At 32.9% G+C, this 21379-nt stretch overlaps 1 protein-coding gene across 1 annotated transcript in view; it reads left to right on the forward strand.

Moving 5' to 3' along the window:
* The window catches only part of LOC149533956 (MADS-box protein JOINTLESS-like), a 177469-nt gene that overhangs the window by 72563 nt on the left and 83527 nt on the right, over nt 1-21379 (forward strand). Inside the window, exon 4 of the mRNA XM_089805936.1 lies at nt 3335-3396. Coding sequence (XP_089662062.1) covers nt 3335-3396 — 62 coding nt within the window. The remainder of the gene's footprint in view (nt 1-3334; nt 3397-21379) is intronic.

Below are 21379 nucleotides of genomic sequence, written 5' to 3' on the forward strand. Positions count from 1 at the left end.
TTGGGCGGACTTGTGGCTTAGTTGGGTATAAGTAAGGGGTTTTGTGGAGTCTTTTAGAAGTTATCATTACAGCTTAGAGAAGTGGATGAAGTGTAGATGTGATTTTTTAAGAGCTAGGGTTGCGGCTTAGAAACTGGAGGATTGCTTGGTGGACTTGAGGCTACAAGTGTGGATTCTTCTTGGTGTTCTTATCTACTTGTGTATCTGGACTAGCTGGAATCGAGTTTGTAAGTGGGTCTTGTTGGATCTTGCAAAATTGATTTTGTAATTTTTGTTGGTATTTGGCCCTAACCTAGAAGGCCTTACAGCCGGGCATATTGCATGTAATCAGTTATATCTATAAATAAAGAGTTTTGATTCAGTATTAGATCTTGCATTATTGTTGCTTTGTTGTTGTATTTCCGCTATGTGGTTGTTTGCTAAGGGTTTGGACTTCTCCTTTGGGGATTCTCTTGCCTTGCACTGCATCATTGAAAAGTATGCCTATCATGTGAGACAAAAATGTTTTTCTTTTATTTTTAAAATGGGAATAATGTTTTTCATTTGCACACTTAGGATTAGTGGGATTTTTGAGATTTTTATTTAATTAAAAGGGACCAAGTTCTTTGAATTAAATAAAAGACTTAGGATAAGGTAATCAAATGATAGGTTATAATCGAATAATTGATAAAATGATGATTTGATCAAAGATAAGTGATGGATAAATTAATAAAAAATGTTAGAAAAGGGTCTCATAGTCTAGATGACCATTTTTGGGTGATTATAGACCCTAATAGATCTTAGTGATCTGTGGGGGAAATATGTACTATCTCATTTCTTGAAAAACTTACCCTTGAATACTCATATACCTCTTTTCTCTCTTTTTTCTATCAAGGCTTCATGATCATCTATCTTTCATTCTTCTTCATGAATTTCTATTCATTCACTTGCATATTCTCCAATATGTCTTATGTTTTTACTTGTACTCTTGGTTAGTACTCTTTTATCTTTATATGCACTAGCTCTAAAATCAATCTCAACTCTAGGAAAAGAATCTTTCAATCTTCCCATTTCAAAATATTTTATTTTACCAATCAATGCTTCTTTATTAAAACCTTTAATAAGAGGAATAACTTAGTTCAATTAAATTAACGTTGTGCTCATAAGTTGGTATTAAGGATCGAAGAATCTTGTGAACAACTTGAAAATTTTGTCCCTATACTAATTCTTGTAATTCATTATACATATGCTCTAACAATTCCATCTTCTTGCATTATTCCCCCTTTTTGACTTAGCTTTCCAATTTCACAAATTTTCTTCCTTTATAAATTCATTAGGTCTTCTGATAAATTCTCTAACTTAATCCAAATGTCATGTGCGAGGTCAAGTTCCTATGATTGCTTCTCTTGTAGTCATGTTCTACTATAATATCTTCTTATCCTAATCTATACATCAAGATAGATCTTTCTTAGTCTTTATAAAAAATTGACCCCTTGTGATAGACCAATTGTTAATTCCCATATAGATCAGATGTGTTTGCATCTTATTCTTCCAACTTTCATAGTTATCACCATTAAGTTTAGGACTCTCTTTACTTTAAGCCATAGATCACCTCAAGTTGTTAAGCTTCTTTCTCAAAGAGGACCTAATTCTTTGATGCCAATTATTAAGAAGTGGAGTCCGCACAATAAAAAGGAAGGGGTGGGGGGCTTGGGATGAATTTGTTATGACCAAATATAATTAAAACCAAACTTATAAATGTGATCTCTAACAATTAAAATAATGATGCACAACAAAAATAAACCATGCACCATAACACAAGGATTTTTTGACTAGGGAAACCCTTGATCAAAGGGAAAAACCTTAGTGGGGATGACACCCAAAAGATAATGTACTAATATATAAATTCTTTGTAAATGGATGTGACCTTATTAGGAGTCAAATACAGTACATTTAGTTCAATAGTGCTTTTAGAGGATGGATACTTGTTGAATCCTTTTTAGAAGATTCTATACCTATTAAAGGGTAGAAAGAAAATAAGTAGACCCACTGCCTAAATGTTGCAGCAAGTGTGAAAGACAATATTTCAAGATAACATATCCAAAATCATGAATTGGCAAGTCTGCAACTTACTTGCCAAAATATTTCCTTTGAAGCTCCCCTTAATCATCCAATATTAACATTAGTATGCTCTGATTATCCATAATATGCATCCACATCAGTTGATCTCATATATGGAATACCCAATTAAGGAAAACAACTTTCCATTATACCTCTTATAAATAATTAATTAGGTTGACCTATTAGAGCTTTCCCTGTACATTTAATTACATAGGTCTATGTTAAGGCATACGTGCTTTCATAAGCATTATTAAAAATAATAGAATAATGTTCCCACAAGTTACAATAGAGATATTACATTTTACAATTATAAATAACACGCTTCCTCAACACATTCAACTATCAATAAAATATATCACATGTTACAAAATAGCGACATTTATATAATAACCCAAATTCTTTCTTTAGACATGGGAAAGGATACATATGCTAATTAGAGTAAAATGTATAACATTAAAATGGAAAAAAAAATTCTCTTGAAAGCTGCAAATGCTACAACTTACAATTGTATGTAAGGAACACTACTAAAAACTTAGTAATGTCTAAGGTGGACATATATTAGGAAGATGTATACTTGGGAGTCTTTTTATACAAAAGTAAGTAAATGTAAACATACTACAATAGTGAGATGTATTTATGTGCCAAATATTATATAAGGAACCATTTCAATAATTTTCAAACAAAATAATTGAAAGTAAATGCATCATTCAAGAAAAAATGAAGGTTTTAAATATACAATTTCTATATTTTATTTTTATTCATGTAATTTTGTATTTTAGGAATAATTATAATAAATGATGCAATAAAAGTATACTCTAGATTCATTATAATAATTTTTATCAAAAATAATAATTTGTAATCATTTTCAAATTGAATATTTTTCTTTAAAAAGGCAAGGCCCTACTATGCAATGGTAAATTGTGAGTCTCTCATCAAGGAGGTCTTGGGTTCAAGTCTATGATTAACACATATAATAATCAATCCTAACAATAATAATGAATAATAAATAATCTAGGCTTTGGTTGATTACTTGTCAAACAAAATTATTATCATATTTTATTAATAGTATAAATTTAAATATAATATTTTACTAATAATTTGATTTTTATTCATTTTATTTAATCTAAATATATTTATAGTTGATATTTAGTATAATTTATGATGTAACATTTTGCAAAGCTTAAAGGTATACTAGTATTGATAATTTTACTAATCTTTTTCAAGGTACTTGCAGTTTGATAATCAAGATTTTGGAAGGATAAGACAAGAAATGGAAAGCGTCAACCATATTTTGAGGTAAACCATAGAAATGGAACCCCTTGCTTGGGAGAGAACACAAGAACCTTAGTGAAAGAATACACTAGTGTGAAAGTTAAGGAGACAAATGATTTATTAAATGTTGTTGTTCAAGAAGAAGGGGAGATTGTTGACATGTTGAACCTAGAACCACATATGAGTGATGGTATGTTGGACAAAGAAAGGATTTTTGAGGGGGTAGAGAGCTACTGCAACCTGTCTATTGGCGTGGGGATGGGCTCATATCTTGATAATGGAACCCTTGCGATCTCTATTCCTAGTATAGTGGAAGTCTTTTCCCCTACTTCAAAGGGCCCAAGCCTTGATCTCATAAGAAATATTGAATGGACGATCTCGAATAGGAAGATCAAAGGGAATAGAGTAGATGTTGGATCACTTATGAGTATAGGGAGACCTCCGACCAAGAACATCTATCAATAGGAAACAGAAAAGGATATTGCATAAGGGAAACAAAAAACCCTGAAGGAAACCCAAAACCACAAAATATGAAAATCATATCTTGAAATGTGACAGGGTTGAATAGCCCCAGGAAGTAGTACAAAATCAAATAAAAAATCTTTGAACTTAACATTGATATGATTCTTCTGTAGGAAGTTAAAATGAATGCACATGTTTTTTTAGAAGTGGCAAATTATATTTGGCTAAGTGCTAAATATAACTATAGTGAAGCTAATGGAGCTTTTGGTTGTATTTCTACAATGTGGAATCCTTATAAGGTTGTGGGCATGGATATTTCCATCAACACCCATTTTGTTGTCACAAACTTCAACACCCACTCAAGCAACTAGACTACTTTCAATTTGTATGCCCCTAACACTCGCAATGGTGGGCTTGTTGTCTAGAATGAGGCTACTACTATGGAAAATTCTATGAGACATGGGAAATTTTTGTGTATGGGAGACTTCAACACCTCGTTGTACCCTTGTAAGAAATTAGGGAGTCTGGAGGATTTTTTGAGAAGAAACAATCTAATTGATATTGAACTACAAGGCTCTATTTTTACCTAGTCTAATAATAGAATGGGGAAAATTTTGATTCAAGTTGTAGCAACTAGAAAATGGGTTAAATGCATAACATACTATGAGCAAATCACAAAACTCAATAATCATATATTAGCACCCACTAGTCTACCATGAAAGCCAAACTAATAAAGAAAGCAATAGAAACCCCCTCTTTCATTTGTAGCTCCCATGTCCTTCTTTCTTCTCCAAATGATTGTAGCTCCAAAGTTTCCTATAGTGCACACAAAATTGAAGCAAAAGTCTATGATGTGGATAATGCCATGAGAATACTAGAAGTGTGATTTTAGTGTGAGAAAAAGAATGCAAAATGCAAAGAAGTAGGGACTCAAAGACTCAAGAATTTGGAGCTAAAGACTTCCAAGACTTCCAGGGACTTCCAAGGACTGGAAATGAGAGAAAGAGTGTCCATTTTATAATGGGCATGGAGGATGAGAGCATTGGATTTGTCACCCATAGATATGCGATATGGCAAGAGATTCCTTTGAGAATCCATGATGCATATGACAAAATATGCCAATTGTAAGATTCTATGATGCATGGAAGTCAAACTTGGCTAAATGTGGAAGAGAATCTATGACGCATCATAAGACATCTCAAGCCCAATTAAAGCCAAGAATCTATGACAAATAAGCCAAATAGGGACATGCGTAAGAGAATAAGAATATTTGATTATGACAAATCTTATCCAAGCGTCAAAGGAGAATCCATGAGGTGTCATATCCAAGTGTCACTATGATGCAATATTCTATGGAATATTTGAATTAAAAATCATTTTATTCCACAAAATAAGAATTAGTAGAAAATGGAATCAATTATGGGAAATGGAACTTAGGAAATTAAGAATTTCCATGGTTTGCAAATGATGAACCAATTAACTAATAAAATTAATTGAGGATGATAATTAGGAAGAATAATTAGAAAGAATGATAGGATTAAATAATGGGTTATTTAATCCTATAGAGAAAATTAGTAGATGATTGGCCAAATTGATTAAATGAATGCGGTCATATCCTTTGATGAAAATGTGACAATGATATAGATTGAATATGATGATGATAGATAGACCAAAGCCATGGTCAGATTGATTGATTGAAGTTGATAACATGCCAAGGACACATGACATGAATTGGTTGATATGTAACATTTAACCGACATTGTAAATGCTACAGGATTGAAATTGATTGAAAAGGTTTGATCATAATAACATCAATGCACACTGTCAATATTATTAAAATGGTTGATGATGCCATGATCTTACATTGAAAGTCTCAATAATGTCAAAGATTGAATGACATGAATGATAGTTTGACCTAGCACTGAGAGCCACGATAGTACTAAGGTCAGTTTGATAAGATTGATAGGTTGATAGGTTTCCAAGGCACTGAAAGCTAGAAAAATACCTAGGAATTGATAAGTGATGATTGATTTGGGATGTTTGATATGTTTCAAGTTGATTAGGACTGATTCTAAGTGATTTTGGGTTGATTTGTGGTGACTTTGAGTTTATATGAAATGGTTTTGAGTTGATAAGAAATGATTTTAAAATGACATGAAATTGATGTGAAAGAGGATACAAATGATAAAGTATGATCAATTTGGCCAAAAGATCGAAGTTAGTAGAATGAGAAAATGGCACAAATTAGTATGAAGAAGTGATGAAACCATAGATGTGAACCATTTTTTAGTTTCTACACAACTTAGGCCTGACAAGGCTATAGTCTCTTAGGATGGGACATTCTCCAGGACACCTCCCTAAAGGCTTTTCCAAGTTCTATCTCAGATTGTTTGATGATACTTCTCTCTTGGACTCAAAAGGCTACTAGGTGAAGACCTTTTAGGCATGAGATCATGTGGCATTCACACATTGAATTGAAGGATTGTATTGCATAGTGGTGGAAGGATCTAGTAGAAGGCACTGCCATGTTCTGTGTTCCTAGAAAGCTTGACAGAATTAGAAAGGAGGTGAAAGATTGGAGCAAATCCTCGTTTGGGATTTTATCCAAGGAAAAGAATGTTGCAGATAAAATGTTGGAAGCCCTCCAGATGCAACTTGCCCAAAACAACCTGTAGATTGAGCAGCAGTAAGAGGAGAGAGTGTAGAGATGAATGGAGAACCCTTCTAAATAGGGAGGAAGTTTTCTAGAAATAAAAATCTAGGATACAAAGGTTGAAGGAGGGAGATAAAAACATGACATTTTTTATAGATCAATATCGAGATGAAAAAAGAGAAACACTATGAATAGCTTGATGGATGATAATGACCACAAAGTCACTAAAATGGAATAGATAGAGGATAAAGTCAATTTATATCCCCTCGATAGCCCGGGTTAACCGCAACATACAAAATGATATTTTGAGGTCATTTCAACAGGTGATTGATAGTCAAATGAATGAGAAGATGACATGCAAGGTCGAAGAAGAGGAAGTTAGAAAGGTTATTTTAAGTATGGATCAATATAAAGCTCTTGGTCCATATGGGTTTCCTCTTGCTTTCTTCCAGGAATTTTTGAACATTGTTAAGTATGATGTTATCCATGTTGCTCATGACTTTGTCAAAATGGGAAAGTTGCTGAAGGAACTCAACCAAACCTTCATTGTTCTCATTCCTAAGATAGAGGACCCTCAGAGACTCAAAGACTTCAAACCCATTAGCCTTTGTAACACAATTTACAAGGTTATTGCTAAGGTTATGGTGAATCACATTAAGCCTCTCCTAGACAAATTTATTGGCCCCTTTCAGAGTGGCTTCGTGCCTGGGAGTTAGATTCTTGATGTAGTTATAACCACCCATGAGGTTATACACTTTATGGAAAGGTCTAAGAACCCAGGTATGGCTCTTAAACTAGATATCTCCAAAGCTTATGATAAGGTTAGGTGTGAATTCCTCTTTTCCATTCTTGCCAAACTTGGCTTTAATGAGAAGGTTAATACTATTATAAAAAATGCTATTACCTCTGCTACTTTCTCGGTGATCACCAATGGAGCTCCTAGCAATTTTTTCTCATCCTCCCAAGGTCTTTTCCAAGGTGACCCCCTGTCTCCCTACCTTTTATTATTGTAGTGGAAGTGGTAAGAAGAAATTTAGTGTCTTTGACTAACTCTAACAAAATCAAGGGTGTTAAACCAGCCTCTCAATACCCCCCACAAATCATACATCAGTTTTTGGATGACACCTTCTTATTCAACATCTCCTCCATCCATGAAGCTAGAGAATGGAAAGTCACACTAAATTAATATGTGCTAGTCTCTAGTCAATACATAGATTACCTAGAATAGCAAAGCCTTTTTCTTCAACACCATTGCCAACTTGAGAGATAAGTTGACAAGTATTCTTACCTGCCAGGAGGCATCCCTCCCAGATATTTATCTTGGCCTACCACTCATAATTAAGGAAGTTCCCAATTGGTTTTGGAATGGCCTGGTTGAATGCTTCCAAAAAAGGTTAGCGAACTAGAAAGGGAAAATCTTGAGTAATGTTGGGAAACTCCAACTTATCTCTGCCTCCTTGCAAGGCATCCCAGTGTATTTCCTATCCATTTTCAAAAACTTGGGCAAGTTCAGAGACATTATTGATAAAATCCAATGGAACTTCTTGTGGTCTGGAACTGAAGAGAAGTCAAGAATGAATTTAGTTAGCTAAAAGAAAGTCTATCAACCAAAAGCTCTTGGTGGTTTGAATTTAAGAGGAACATGAAACTTGAACAAGGCCCTATTAACCAAAATTGGCTTGAATTTGGTGAGCTCTTAAGGTAAATTGGTGCAACATAATTAAGGCTAAATACCTCGAGGGATTTTCTCCTCACCAATTCCCTTGGCCATGTGATCTCCCTCGGGGCTTCAAGATCTGGAACAATATGGTTAATACTAGAAAGATCTTGAAAAAGGGGTGCCATTGGATTATAGGGAATGGTAATTCTATTGATTTCTAGGAGGATCAATGCATTCATGATAGTCCTCTCATGCACAATAAGTTCCTACCTCTGCAAGAAGAGTGTACTAGGTTGTATGGCCCTTAGATTCAAAACTTCATCACCCTTGAAAGACAATGGGTCACTATCCAAAACCTTGAGCCCATTGATTTGGGAATCGCTTGGGAGCTACAAGACCTTCTTCATACCTATAGGATCCCCCTCGATCCAATTGAGGACTACTTGGTGTGGAAACTCACACCCTTGGGAGAGTTTATAGTTAATTCTACTTATCTATGCTCCATGGGGGAGATGGTTTCCCAGGCTGATTCGAAAAAAGCCTACCACCCTTGGATCCTACCAAAGATAACTTTTTCTTCTGGGCAACTTTGCATGGATCGATCCTCACCATTGATAACCTACAATGTAGAGGGTGCCAACTCACTAACTGTTGTATTTTATGTCTTCAAGATGTGGAATTTATTTCACACCTACTTATCCACTACCTCTTTTTCATAGTTGTTTGAAGGGAAATTCTTTCCCTATGGGAGGTCAAATAGTGTATGGAGAATGAATTGAAATACTTTATTCATTGGAACGGGCGGAGGGTGCATCCTTATCTCAAAAACTTATGGTTGATTATCCCTCCATATGTTACTTGGCATATCTAGAAGGAAAGGAACAATAGGATCTTCAGTTAACAAGCCAATACCAATGTGGGCGTGGCCTAACAGGTTATTAGGCTCATAAAAGAATGTAGCGGAATCTACTGTTGGAAATCCCCTCCCTCGAATCTCCTGGGTGGTCTAGACTTGAAATGGGCTTTGACTTGGAATGTTGAATCAATCATGGCACAATTTGACAATTCTAAAGTCCTAGCTAGGAAGAAGACGACATGGTTCCCTCCCCCTCCATCTTGGTTCAAACTAAATTTTGACTGTTCAGCCATGATGGGAAGCACCATAGCAGGAAGTATTCCTCATAATAGTATGGGAAATATGGTGGTCACCTATCCTGGTAACTATGGAGGAGGCTCCAATAATGAAGTAGAAACTATGGCGCTCCTACGAGGGTTGAGAGTTGCAAGAGCTCAAGGGATCGATAAGCTTGCCATCGAGGGGGATTTTATGCTTATCATTAAGGCTACTAAGGGAGAAGGATAGATTAACTGGTCGATTAAACTCATAATCAAGGAAATCTGAAGGTTGTTGGAAGATTACCATGACACCCAAGAGGCACACATATATTGGGAAGGGAATCGTGTGGCAAATGAGCTGGCCAAATTTGGCCATGGTGTTAGGGATTTGATGGAATGGGAGGACATAAGAATGTTGTTGGATCATCAATGCAAGTGGTGATGGAAAGCGGGCATACTTTCAAAAATGTCACATGATGAATCAAAATAGGTGGCAAGCTGTCTTTTTTCCACGAGGATGTGAGGACAAGATAATCCATAAAGGGCTTGTTTGAAAAGATAGTATGAGGATATGCAATAATGTTTCAGTTGTTGTGAACATTGATTACTATTGTAAAAGGACATAGAGGGGGAATTTGGAAAGATATAGAAAACAACCTACTAATAATCATAATAACAACTTATTATATTCCCATACTAACTACAACTGGCATCGGCCATTTATGGAGGGAAAGAGACCGCTCACATGTGCCACAAAAGATGGATTTTTGCCTTTCGAGAAACTTTGTAGAATTATGATAACTATGCAATACCTTTTCATTTTTATCATTTAGGCTTCTCATTATATATTTCATACTTGCAAAGAGGCTATGTCGTCTAAAGATTTGGTTGTCGACCTGCGTGAAGACATGGGTGTTCATGATCGCATAGAACTGATTTGTATGAGAAGGGCATCCGTAGCAGTGAGGTAGCGATGGTCTACTTGTAGGAAGGCAACCTCTTACTGTATATGGAGGGAATGGGGAAGCATAATGAGATTCTCTCGGTGCATTTCTTCCAAACTTGGAAGGACAAAAAGGTGACTGTCAATGGTGTGGAATTTCAAATCTTTGAGGAAACCATTGCAAGGACTACAGATTTCACTCTATAGAAATGGTGAAGGCATGCTAAGGTTAATATTTATTTATTAATACTAATTTAGAATACAAAACATAAATGAGAACTTTACCTATTGGCTTAATAATAATTTTTTAATTTTATATTATTTTCATGATAAATAAAAACAATTTCCATATATTATCAAATTTCACGCATCCGTACAATTGTATTTAACAACCCCCAAAAAGGTAAATAGCAACAATTATCTTTTGATCTTTTTGGAAAGTAGCCCCTGCCGACATCAGTTAAACACGTAATAAGTTCCTGGGACCACTAGAAGCAATACATATTTTGTGGTCTTCCGGTCACTGGAAGCGCTCAGATTCATTGCATACAGCCGCTTGGAGTGTGATGGAACACTGACTGACTGTGACTGACTGTGACTTTATCAATTGCGATTTTACGCGGCCATTAATTATGAAGGAATTATACTCTTAACAGATACAGCCTCCCCCGCATATTCTCTTCTCGGCCATTAATGGAAACTGGTCACTTCCAAGAATATTGCAAGAGATGAATGGAAGTAATGTTTCCAAAAACCTCTTCACTTTGAAGACAAGCACTACTATAGAAAATCTTTTTAAAGGAGAATTTTGAGGGTGCAACAATAGAAAAGAAACCTGAATACTAAGGTGATTCACAATAGGAGGAGCCATGGAGATAGTCACTGGAAAGTAGACCCAAAAAAAAAACGGTATTAAAAAAACCCTACTTCATATTCTTATATTTGAATAGCAGAATCATAAAAAGTGAAGTGCCTTCATTAAATGTGATGGAGGATGGCCACCATTAGACAAAAATATAAAGATGTGTAAAAGAAACTAGGGATCTCTTACTAGGACAAAATCTTTACCTAGTGGAATTTTTGTGGTAGAATTATGGTCAATGGATATAAAGAAGAAAGATATACTCTAGGCCCCCACTTGATGGATGAATAGGGATTATTTATAGAGGATTCAACTCCTAATTTTAACTTGTTCAACAGAACCACTTGATGGATGAATAGGGATTATTTATAGAGGATTCAACTCCTAATTTTAACTTGTTGAACAGAACCACAGAGATTGTTACATTATGGATCATAATGTAATTCTTACCCATAGAATATTGGAAGAACAATGTGTTAATATGGGATGTATGATAGGATATATATAGAGGTACTATGATTTCTATTAGTCCCCAAACCAATTAAACTACACTCATAATTTGATATTATGTATTAGTCAATTATAGGGGAAGATTATCTAATCTTGTGATCTAAACATGGTTTAAAAGGACACTCGTCATTAGAATGCTACAAAAAAGAAAAAGAGAATTAAAATGATATTGAAAGCCTTCAAATAGGCCAATATAAAGAAGGAGAAGAATAGAAGTTGGCAAAGAAGATTATACTAATCAAAAGCCTAATCACAACTTTTTGCATAAGAAGTAAAGGATTCAACACTCTTTATAATTAATGAAGCTAATCAAGTTGATAATGAATAAATAGCACAAGGTAATGGAGGAAACAAAAAAAAAGGGGTGGGGGAGGGGGGTGTGGGGGGAGATCCCGAAGGAAGAGTCAAAATCCTTTACACTTCATTTTCTCTCTCATCTTTTCATTTTTCCTCAAAATTTTAAATTTTCCTCGAATTGCACATTATTTACCTCAAAATTAATCATTCTTTGTATATATTATAGATGATGTGACTTATAGCTTGGGGAGCTAATTTTGGTAAACTTAGATGCCCAATAAAGGGCATTTCTCTTTACTCACCTAGTAGAGTTTACCCTTACAAAAATTAACCGCAAAATCCCTGTAAAAGGAGGCTTCCTCTATTCAAAAATCACAATTACAATACACAAGCATCCTCGCTCAAGCAATTAAGTGCAATAATCCAAGGATTTCAATCAAGAAATTATTAATGGAAGGTATCCATACAATATATTCAAGAATGCATTTCCCTATATATATGTTTCTTCTTTCTTCATTGGAGTTGTAAAAATTGGCCATAAAGGGAGGAGACCTACATTCATACATCTAAGAGTTCTTCTTTTTCTATTTCTATTTAATATTTGAGGTGATTTATTAGCATGTACTATAGGTTTTATTGTCTTACATGATTTCCTTTTGGGATTTTGTGTTGAGTGAAAGCTATTATATCAACATACTTGATCACATACAAAAGACAATTATATTTACATGGTATGATATGTTGCACTAAGGTTTAATCTCTATTGCATTACAACATTTCTTTTATTTCAACTCAAGGTTAATTCCTAAAAAGGGGCTTGACCAAGGGAACCCCCCAACTTATAAGACTTTCCCCTACTATTTGGTGTGCAAGTATAGATTCATTGAGTTTTAGATCTAGATTTGTAGATCTAAAAGTGGAGTTACAAGTATAGTATCAAGACCTCTAGATTTGTTTATTATGGGTATAGGTTACCTCAATATTGACCTATACTAGTATAGGAAACCTCATGTTTGACATGTTCCTTCGACATTCAAATTTTCACAATAGAAATCTCTATCTATTAGGTTTTCATATTCTCATTAGTTTCTAGTTTTAGTATAGTTTGACAAGGTTTCTACAAATATGAAGTTGCTTCATCTACTAACCCTCAATGTGAGTCCATCTTCTTTCCCCTTCCTTCATATAACTTACTTTGATACACTAGATCTACCATCTTTTTGTTTATTATTACATAAATATACATTTGAATTTTCTTTCATTTACATCACATTTTCATCCCTACATTCTTACATAGACAAGAAGGGCCTTAGAATAATACATATTATTGTCACTAGATCTTACATTAGCACCCCTCCTCTACTTGAGTTGTGATAATTAGGTTTACTCTGAAGAGGTTATAATGTTTTGGGCCCCCTCTAATCTACGTTTCAAATGGTTGTCTACTATTGATCATCGTCGTGTCTTATACATTTTGGTGTATCTAGGTTCTTACATTTTCATTCTAATTTTAGTGTTAGATCTACTTGGCTACATTATACAGATCGAGTTAGATCTATCTTGTATCACATATTTCATCATTGTATTTATAGGTTCACCTTATACATTTTGGTGAACCCATTTCTTTTATGTGTTATACCTTTTGAGTGGACATTTGGATATTTTGGTTGTGATCTCTTTTGTGTCTTCATTATAATTTAATTATTTAGTTGGATCCTCTTTGTATATTAGTCTTTATACCTTCATATTTAGATCTACTTTGCATCCCCCTTGTTTGGTTACATTATATAAGTATTAAAATATTATTTGCATCTTCACATTGTTTTGTTACATTCTTGTTTTTTAGCCCTAGTTGCATACTTATAAACATGAAACTCTCTAAAATAGAGTAGTGTGTAATCACTAATATAATCACCTTTCTTATTTATTCTCTCTACCAAACCCATGAGGTACTTTATAGTTTATTTCATTTCATTATGTTTATATCTCTTTATGATATTCTTGCATATAACATAATGAGGACAACTAATGCAATACTTCTCTACAAGGAATGTTTCAAGATTGTTATCAACATTTCATGTATCTTCTTGATGCATATTTGAACTAAATGCATGGAATATATAGATTACATAAGGGTATCTATAAATGAGCTTGTTATCAATCCTCTTAACTATATCCTTCTTAGTTAACCTCAAACTCATAATAATCCTAAAAAAATTAATCGTCTCCAAAACATTATCCATGATCCAAATTTTACAAATTGTATAGATGATTTTTCTTCTAGATCTTTTGGTGACACTGCTTCTCCTTCACCTTCTAAGGATGGGAATACTATTATTTTGAAAGATAATATTCCTTCTACTATACCCCTTATACCATGCATGCTCATACAAGATGAATTGTCTATTCCTTCTACATTATAAACTACTTATAATGTAAGCTATTCTATCACCACTCAATAATGCTACAAAACTTTAGGACTAGATATTAATGAACAAGGTATTACAATTTCTATTAATCCTTCTCAAAAATGTCATAAAGATGGTTTAAGTTTCACTCCCTAGCTAACCCTTCTCAACTTTCTAAAGATCTTGTGATAGAAACATATTGATCTTATCAATCTCCAAGTAATTGCTAATTCCCTTGATGATTTCCCTCCACCCATAATCGATAATGCTCCTATACCACTACTTCCTGAACTTCATCATGTTGATTATTTTCTTCCATCTTCATCTAAATGACACTATCAACACTTTCCCTCAAGCATAGATAAGAGCATGATTTGTTGTCAATAGATTTAAATCTTTAATTTAATTTTTTCTATTATATATCTTTAAGGCCTTGAAATAGGAGTGTTATATTATATTAATTTATTTTTGTATTTACTCTTATTATTTATCTGTTCAATTTTCTTTCAGAAAGGGATTATTACATAAACAAAGAAACCATAGACAATTGGGACCTAATGAAGGAGCATCTTGGGTGAAGGGAAATCTCAGATCACCCAAAACAATATTTTTTATATGTCTTTCAATAAGGGTTACCTCAATGCAAAGTTACTATTTCTAGCGACCTACTATTTTTATAAGTTGGTTGTTTGAGCTCAAAATGTTATGTTTTCATCCCTCAAGGCTATTGAAATGAAAATTTATAAAACAACCTATTTTGACACTTCCAAATTTTAATAAGGTATTTCAAGTACATTGTGATGCCACTGGTAATGCAATTAGATTTGTTTTGAGCCAAGAAGGTAGACTTATTGCTTACATCAGAGAGAAGTTGAATGATGTGAAAAAAAAAAAAAAAAAATTATGATTAGGAGTTTCATGCTATAGTTTAGGCATTGAAGAATTGGAGATATTATATTTTCCTAATGAGTTTGTTTTATATATGATCATCAAGCTTTGCAATACTTGAACATCCAAGGAAACTTGAATTAATGACATTTGAAATGAGTTAGGCTTTTGTAGAGGTGTACATTTTTTGAAATATAGGAGTGAAAAGTCTAGCAGGTTTATTGATGCTCTTAGTAGGAGATAGATTTGGCTAAAAGATATGTAGATTGAGGTTGTTGGGTTTAACAAACTCAAGATTTTGTATCGAAAGTTTCTTGATTTTGGTAAAGCTTGGACATCTTGTACAAAACATATTACTCTGATAGAACCATGTGGTTGAATTTAATCATGTAGGATGATATGTTATTTAGAGGAATCCAATAGCGTAGTCTAAGGAGTTCTATGAGGGAGAATCATAGTAAAGGGTAAAATGGATACTTTGGACACGATAAAACAATTTCTGTGGGTAATGAAAATTTTTACTAGCTACAATTGCAACACGACACTACGAAATTCATACAAAGTTGTAGACTATATCAGATGGAAAAAGGATTCGAGCAGATTACATGGTTATAGAAGTCATTACCTTTATGTGAGAAGCAATGAGAGGATATCAATATGGACTTTGTTGTTGGATGTTTACCAAGGACTTAGTTTTCAAATATGGTACATTTCATTTTGTGGAAGAAGACTAATGGTGTTGTTCATGTAATAGAATTATTTTTGAGAGAAGTGATAAGACTTCATGGTTTACTAAAGAGCATAGTTTTATATTAAGACAAATTTAAAGTTTAGCTCATCACATCAGCCACAAACTAATGGATAGATAGAAATAGTGAATAGGAGTTTGTGAAATTTGTTGTGATGTTTTTTTGGAGATAAACCAAAGGGATGGGACTTGATTTTAGCATAGGCAAAAAATTCATATAATAATTTTGTCAATAGGAGCATTGATAAATCACCATTTAGATAGTATATGGAAGTCTTCCTAGAAGTGCTTCTAAATTGAGAAAATGGACTAAGGGAAGACAAGTAGTGTCAAAGTTGAAGATTTAGTAGAACACTTAAATAAATTATGTGAGGAATTAAGGAGTCATATTACTGAAGTTATACAAATTATAAGGGTAAAGAAGATGAGAAAATGAAGCATTAGGAATTTTCAATAGGAGATGAAGTCATAGTTTGTTTGACAAATAAGCATTTTTTAGTGGGAACATATAATAAGTTAAAGATGAAGAATTTAGGACCATGCAAGATACTAAAGAAGCATGATTCAAGAAGTATCTATGAAGTAGAGTTGCCTAATGAATCTAAATATTTCACAACTTTTTAATATTTCAGATCTAACAGAGTATCACGAAGGAGGTATTGAAGACAAGGTCACACAAGCATATTGGAGTATTCTAGCAATTACTCCAACTACAAAGGAGATTCAAGGAGTCTTGATAGTCATATTGGTAGAAACATAAGGAACATGAGTTATAAAGATTATTCGATCAAATGAAAAGGATGGCTTGTTTAAGATTCATCATTGTTGACAAGGGAGTAGGTTAATTGTCTTGGTTTTGCTCTAAACACATGTGATGTGATAAGGTCACATCTCAAATTAGCCTCGCTGTCTAATGTAGGAGTATCTTGTGTGAAGGGAAATCTTATATCAACCAAATAAAATTTATAATTTGTCTTTCAATAAGGGTTATCTTAGTGTAGAGGTACTATTTATGGAGGATTTCTATTTTTAGTAATTTGGTCATTTGAACTTAGAATGTTTTGATTTGACTATTGGAGGTTCGTTTTAGATATATCATCTTTCCAATAAAAGTTTAATTACAATATCAAGTCTATTTTTGAAGTTAATTAAATTTTTTGGTATTGGAAACAAGGTATAAAACCTTTGAATTTAGTTTTGAAGGCTTTAGAGACTTCAAAAAGGGGTTAAACCTTGGATGATTAGAGCTTTTGCATCTTATGCATTGTATATTAGGTCATGTCATTTCCAAAAATGGGTCATAATAGTCAATCAAAGAAACTATCAATGAGTTATGGTCTTCAGAAGTCGCACCACCTGAAATGGGCAAAACTTAAATTTCTTCAAAATTTCTTTTGAATTATGAAATTTGTGTGGCCTTCTCTATTGTAATAAATACCAAAAAAAAGAAAAAAAATTAGGTTTACCTCAAGTTCTAGGGTTAAATTTCTAGAATGTTCTTGGGTAGTGGAAAATTGCCTAAATAAACAAGGCATGTAGGGTTGCCCATGGCAATTCTAGGATGTTGGTGTTGGCTCTGGCTTATAGAATATGTCAAGAAAAACTACCATGTGGCTTTGCATGTTTTATTTTTAAAATTTGTGAATCTATACTTTTGGAGATAAAAGAAGCCAACATTTTGTTCTTGCAACTTTTTGTTATTTATCTATTTCTATTATGTATTTGTATTGTTAAGGGGATTACCTTTTATTAGGATTATTACAGAAGTATCTTACATACTATAATAGCATTAATAAATAGTGGGAAAATAATTGAAACATGAGAAAATAATTTTTGATAAAAGAGGTAGATAAAGTCATTTTATAATTTTATCCAAACAAATTATCACATTTGGATGAATTTATTGTAGATTTCTTTCCAAACAGTCGAAGCATAGATAGAGTTGATATTCATAAAGAAGTGAACAAATATAATCAAAGACAAGGATGTTTTGATCTCTAAATTATACATTCCTGGCCCTCACATCTAAAAATATACACCTTTAAACCAAAATAAGTGTGTAATACCTTGTAGGAGAACAATAGCCAATAGGATCATAGTGACTCATGAAGATATTCATACAGGTTATAAAACTAGAGAAGAAAACATGATAACTAAGCTACACTTTTGAAGTGTATTATTTGGTTGACATTTTTTCTTTGTCCTCAACAAGTTGGGTTTTTGGAAGAATGTATAAAATGAATAAAGTGTCCTAGTTATTTTTCTTATAAGTTGTTAGTATCTTATTTTTGCATTTGGAAAGGAAATTTTAGGAATTTTGGATATTTTGAGTACATTAATACAATAGTGGGGGTTCATTTCTATCCTCAATATCCAAACTCTTTCTTGACACTTGGATTTTATCGTACATTTTGCACCTTTAAGAAAATTGAACTAAAAATTTAGCTACTCTTATTTTGATGAATTACTAGTCGAGTAATAGGATTTAGAATGATGCAAGCACAAGGGAAACTTTTGTTTGAACCTATTATGCATAAGCCAATCTCTCAGAGCTAGATCCATCACGAATGTGGATAAATCATTTGTATGCATACTTCTTGTCAAGAAGGATGAAGCAAGAACAATTTTTTAAACACAACCTAAGGGTTTTGTATTGATTGTATGAAAGATTTGCAACAAATTAGTGAATAAATCCTTATGAAAGGGTGAATGAAACCCTAGATGCAAACTTAATGCACAATATAGTTAGCACGTGCTAGTTTTTACAATCATAATTATTGAGATAACTTAAGCTATTATTAGCATAACTTGATTACATGAAACAATCCACACATTTAGCTAAGTGAATGAAGTAATCTTAGAACCTTGTTAATTAAATAAACAGATGTTGTGGTTATTATTCCAATAGCAAGTACATGCAAGTGAGGCAATCATAATGATAAATAATTACTAAATATTTTTAAATATATGTAAAATAAATAAATATGGACAAGGATTAATTCATGAACAAAAAATAAAACAAGAGTATGCCACTTATTGAGATGTTATTTTGATAAACTATCACAACAAAATAAAATAAGTAGATTACTAATATTAATTTTCTTATTATAATTTTATTAAATATATATTATTTGACATGTCTACTGATTAAAACTATTGTAAGTTCATACTTAACTATTGGCACATTGAGTTTTATAATATAAAGTTTTCATATTTTTTGATGCTTTTATAAATTCACTTCTTATAATAATAAAAATATCACTTATATATTAAATGATAGTCTTTTATGCTTAAATTTGTGTAACTTTTGTATTTAGCAATTAACTAAAAAAATCAATATTTATATGTTTTCTAATTTATATATAATTAAATTTTTAATTATTAATTTAACATTTCTTGTTTTCCAAAGCATGAAGACAATCTTGAGGAAGTATTGTCAAATATTTTCTAGATTTATAAATATTGAGGTAAATTTTCACTACATTTTTTTGGCATATTCATAAGAAGTCATTTACTTTAAGAGTGAATGCTTATTATCTTTACAAAGTATCATTAAAGTTATTGAGAAAAATCATTCAACAAAATTCCTATTCAATAAAAATAGAACACACAATCAAATAGAAAAATATAGAATTCATGGATATATCTATTAATATTTTCTTTAAGCGTAATTTTTATTTATTTATTTCTACCCCTAAATAAACATGATCCTATGATGATACTATCATACATTCTTGTTACTAGCTACAATATAGGGATCAAAATGACTCTAATTATCCATGCTTCTATTTGAAGAAAATAATATCCCACTAATCTTTGTTAGTAATATTTTCTTAAGTTATTGCATAAGATGATCATACCATTTTAATTTTTTTCTTACAATTGGGTTGGTTATATTGGGGCTATTGATGTGTTCTTAGTCATTTTTATGTCTAGTTTATATCTTTCTCTATATTATTGTCTTGAAATTTAGTGTCTCAACTCTTACATGGAGCTTTCCTTTTGTAATTATCTTCTATATTTATTTTATTGAATATTATGCTTGTTGAAATAATGTAGCATTGAGAGGACATTGTTATAATTTGATTGAACAAAATAATAATACCAGACTGATTGGTATTGTATCTATAAACAAAGTATTTTAAAAGGGTACAAGACTAAAAAACTCGATGAGTGGATGAAATCTATTCAATCGTGCAAGTATAAGACAAACAAAAAAGTTGTCTTCATTATCATAGAATGCAAATCAAGACTTCTTGATCAATGCCAAACACAAATATTGAAAAATATATATCTATGATGAAATATTACATATATAATACAAAAGAAGATAATAAAAATCACACATATATATGTATATTGGGTAAGTGGAGGGTATGTGCAGGATCATGGTGTACCAAACTATGGCCTTAAGTGGCAGTGAAAAATCAGCAAATCAAGGTTATGTCAACTTCACAAATAATTTTGAAGTGGTTATGGACTTTATATCAAAAAGTTGTAAGAAAATAATTTTTAGAAAATTGAATGTAGTTTCTAAACTACTAGGCTTTATCATGAGGAAAAAATAATTGATTGGTCAAAAGTTTGAATTTTAATAAAGTACTACAAAACTTTCAGGTCCCTATGGGTCCTAGAACCGCTAGTGACATATTAGAATGGTTAATATGGGTCAAAGGGGATCATAGTCTGAACTATGACACTCTTTGACCCATTAAATGATGACATATGTTAATAAGGGTGTTAGGACCGTTAGGGACACATTAGAATTGTTCATATGGGTCAAAGGGTATTATAGGGTGACCTATGATCCCCCTCGACCCATTAAATGACTACATATGTCCCTAGGGGTCCTAGGACCCCTAAGGACATATTATAATGGTTAATATGGGTCAAATAGGGTCATAGGGTGACCTATGACCCCCTTTGACCATTTAAATGAAGACATAGGTCCCTAGGGGTCCTAGGACCCCTAGGGAAATATTAGAATTGTTCATATGGGTCAAAGGGGGTCATAAGGTGACCTATGACCCCCTTTGACCCATTAAATGATGAAATATGTCCCTAAGAGTCGTAGGACCCATAGGGACGTATTAAAGTTGTTCATATGGATCAAAGGGCGTCATAGGTTGACCTATCAACCACTTTGACCCATTAAATGATAATATATGTCCCTAGGGGTCCTAGGACCCCTAGGGACATATTAGAATTGTTGATATGGGTCAAAGGGGGTCATAGGTTGACCTATGACGAACTTTGACTCATTAAATGACGATATACATCCCTCGAGGTCCTAGGACCCCCAGGGACATATTAGAATTGTTAATATGGGTCAAAGGGGACAATAGCTTGACTTTTGACCCCCTTTGACCCATTAAATGATAACATAAGTCACTAGGGGCCCTAAGACCCCTAAGCACATATTAGAATTGTTCATATGGGTCAAAGGGGGTCATAGGGTGA

Source organism: Cupressus sempervirens, chromosome 10, assembly GCF_028749045.1.
Source record: "Cupressus sempervirens isolate cs-2001-9-10 chromosome 10, ASM2874904v1, whole genome shotgun sequence".
NCBI lineage: Eukaryota > Viridiplantae > Streptophyta > Pinopsida > Cupressales > Cupressaceae > Cupressus > Cupressus sempervirens.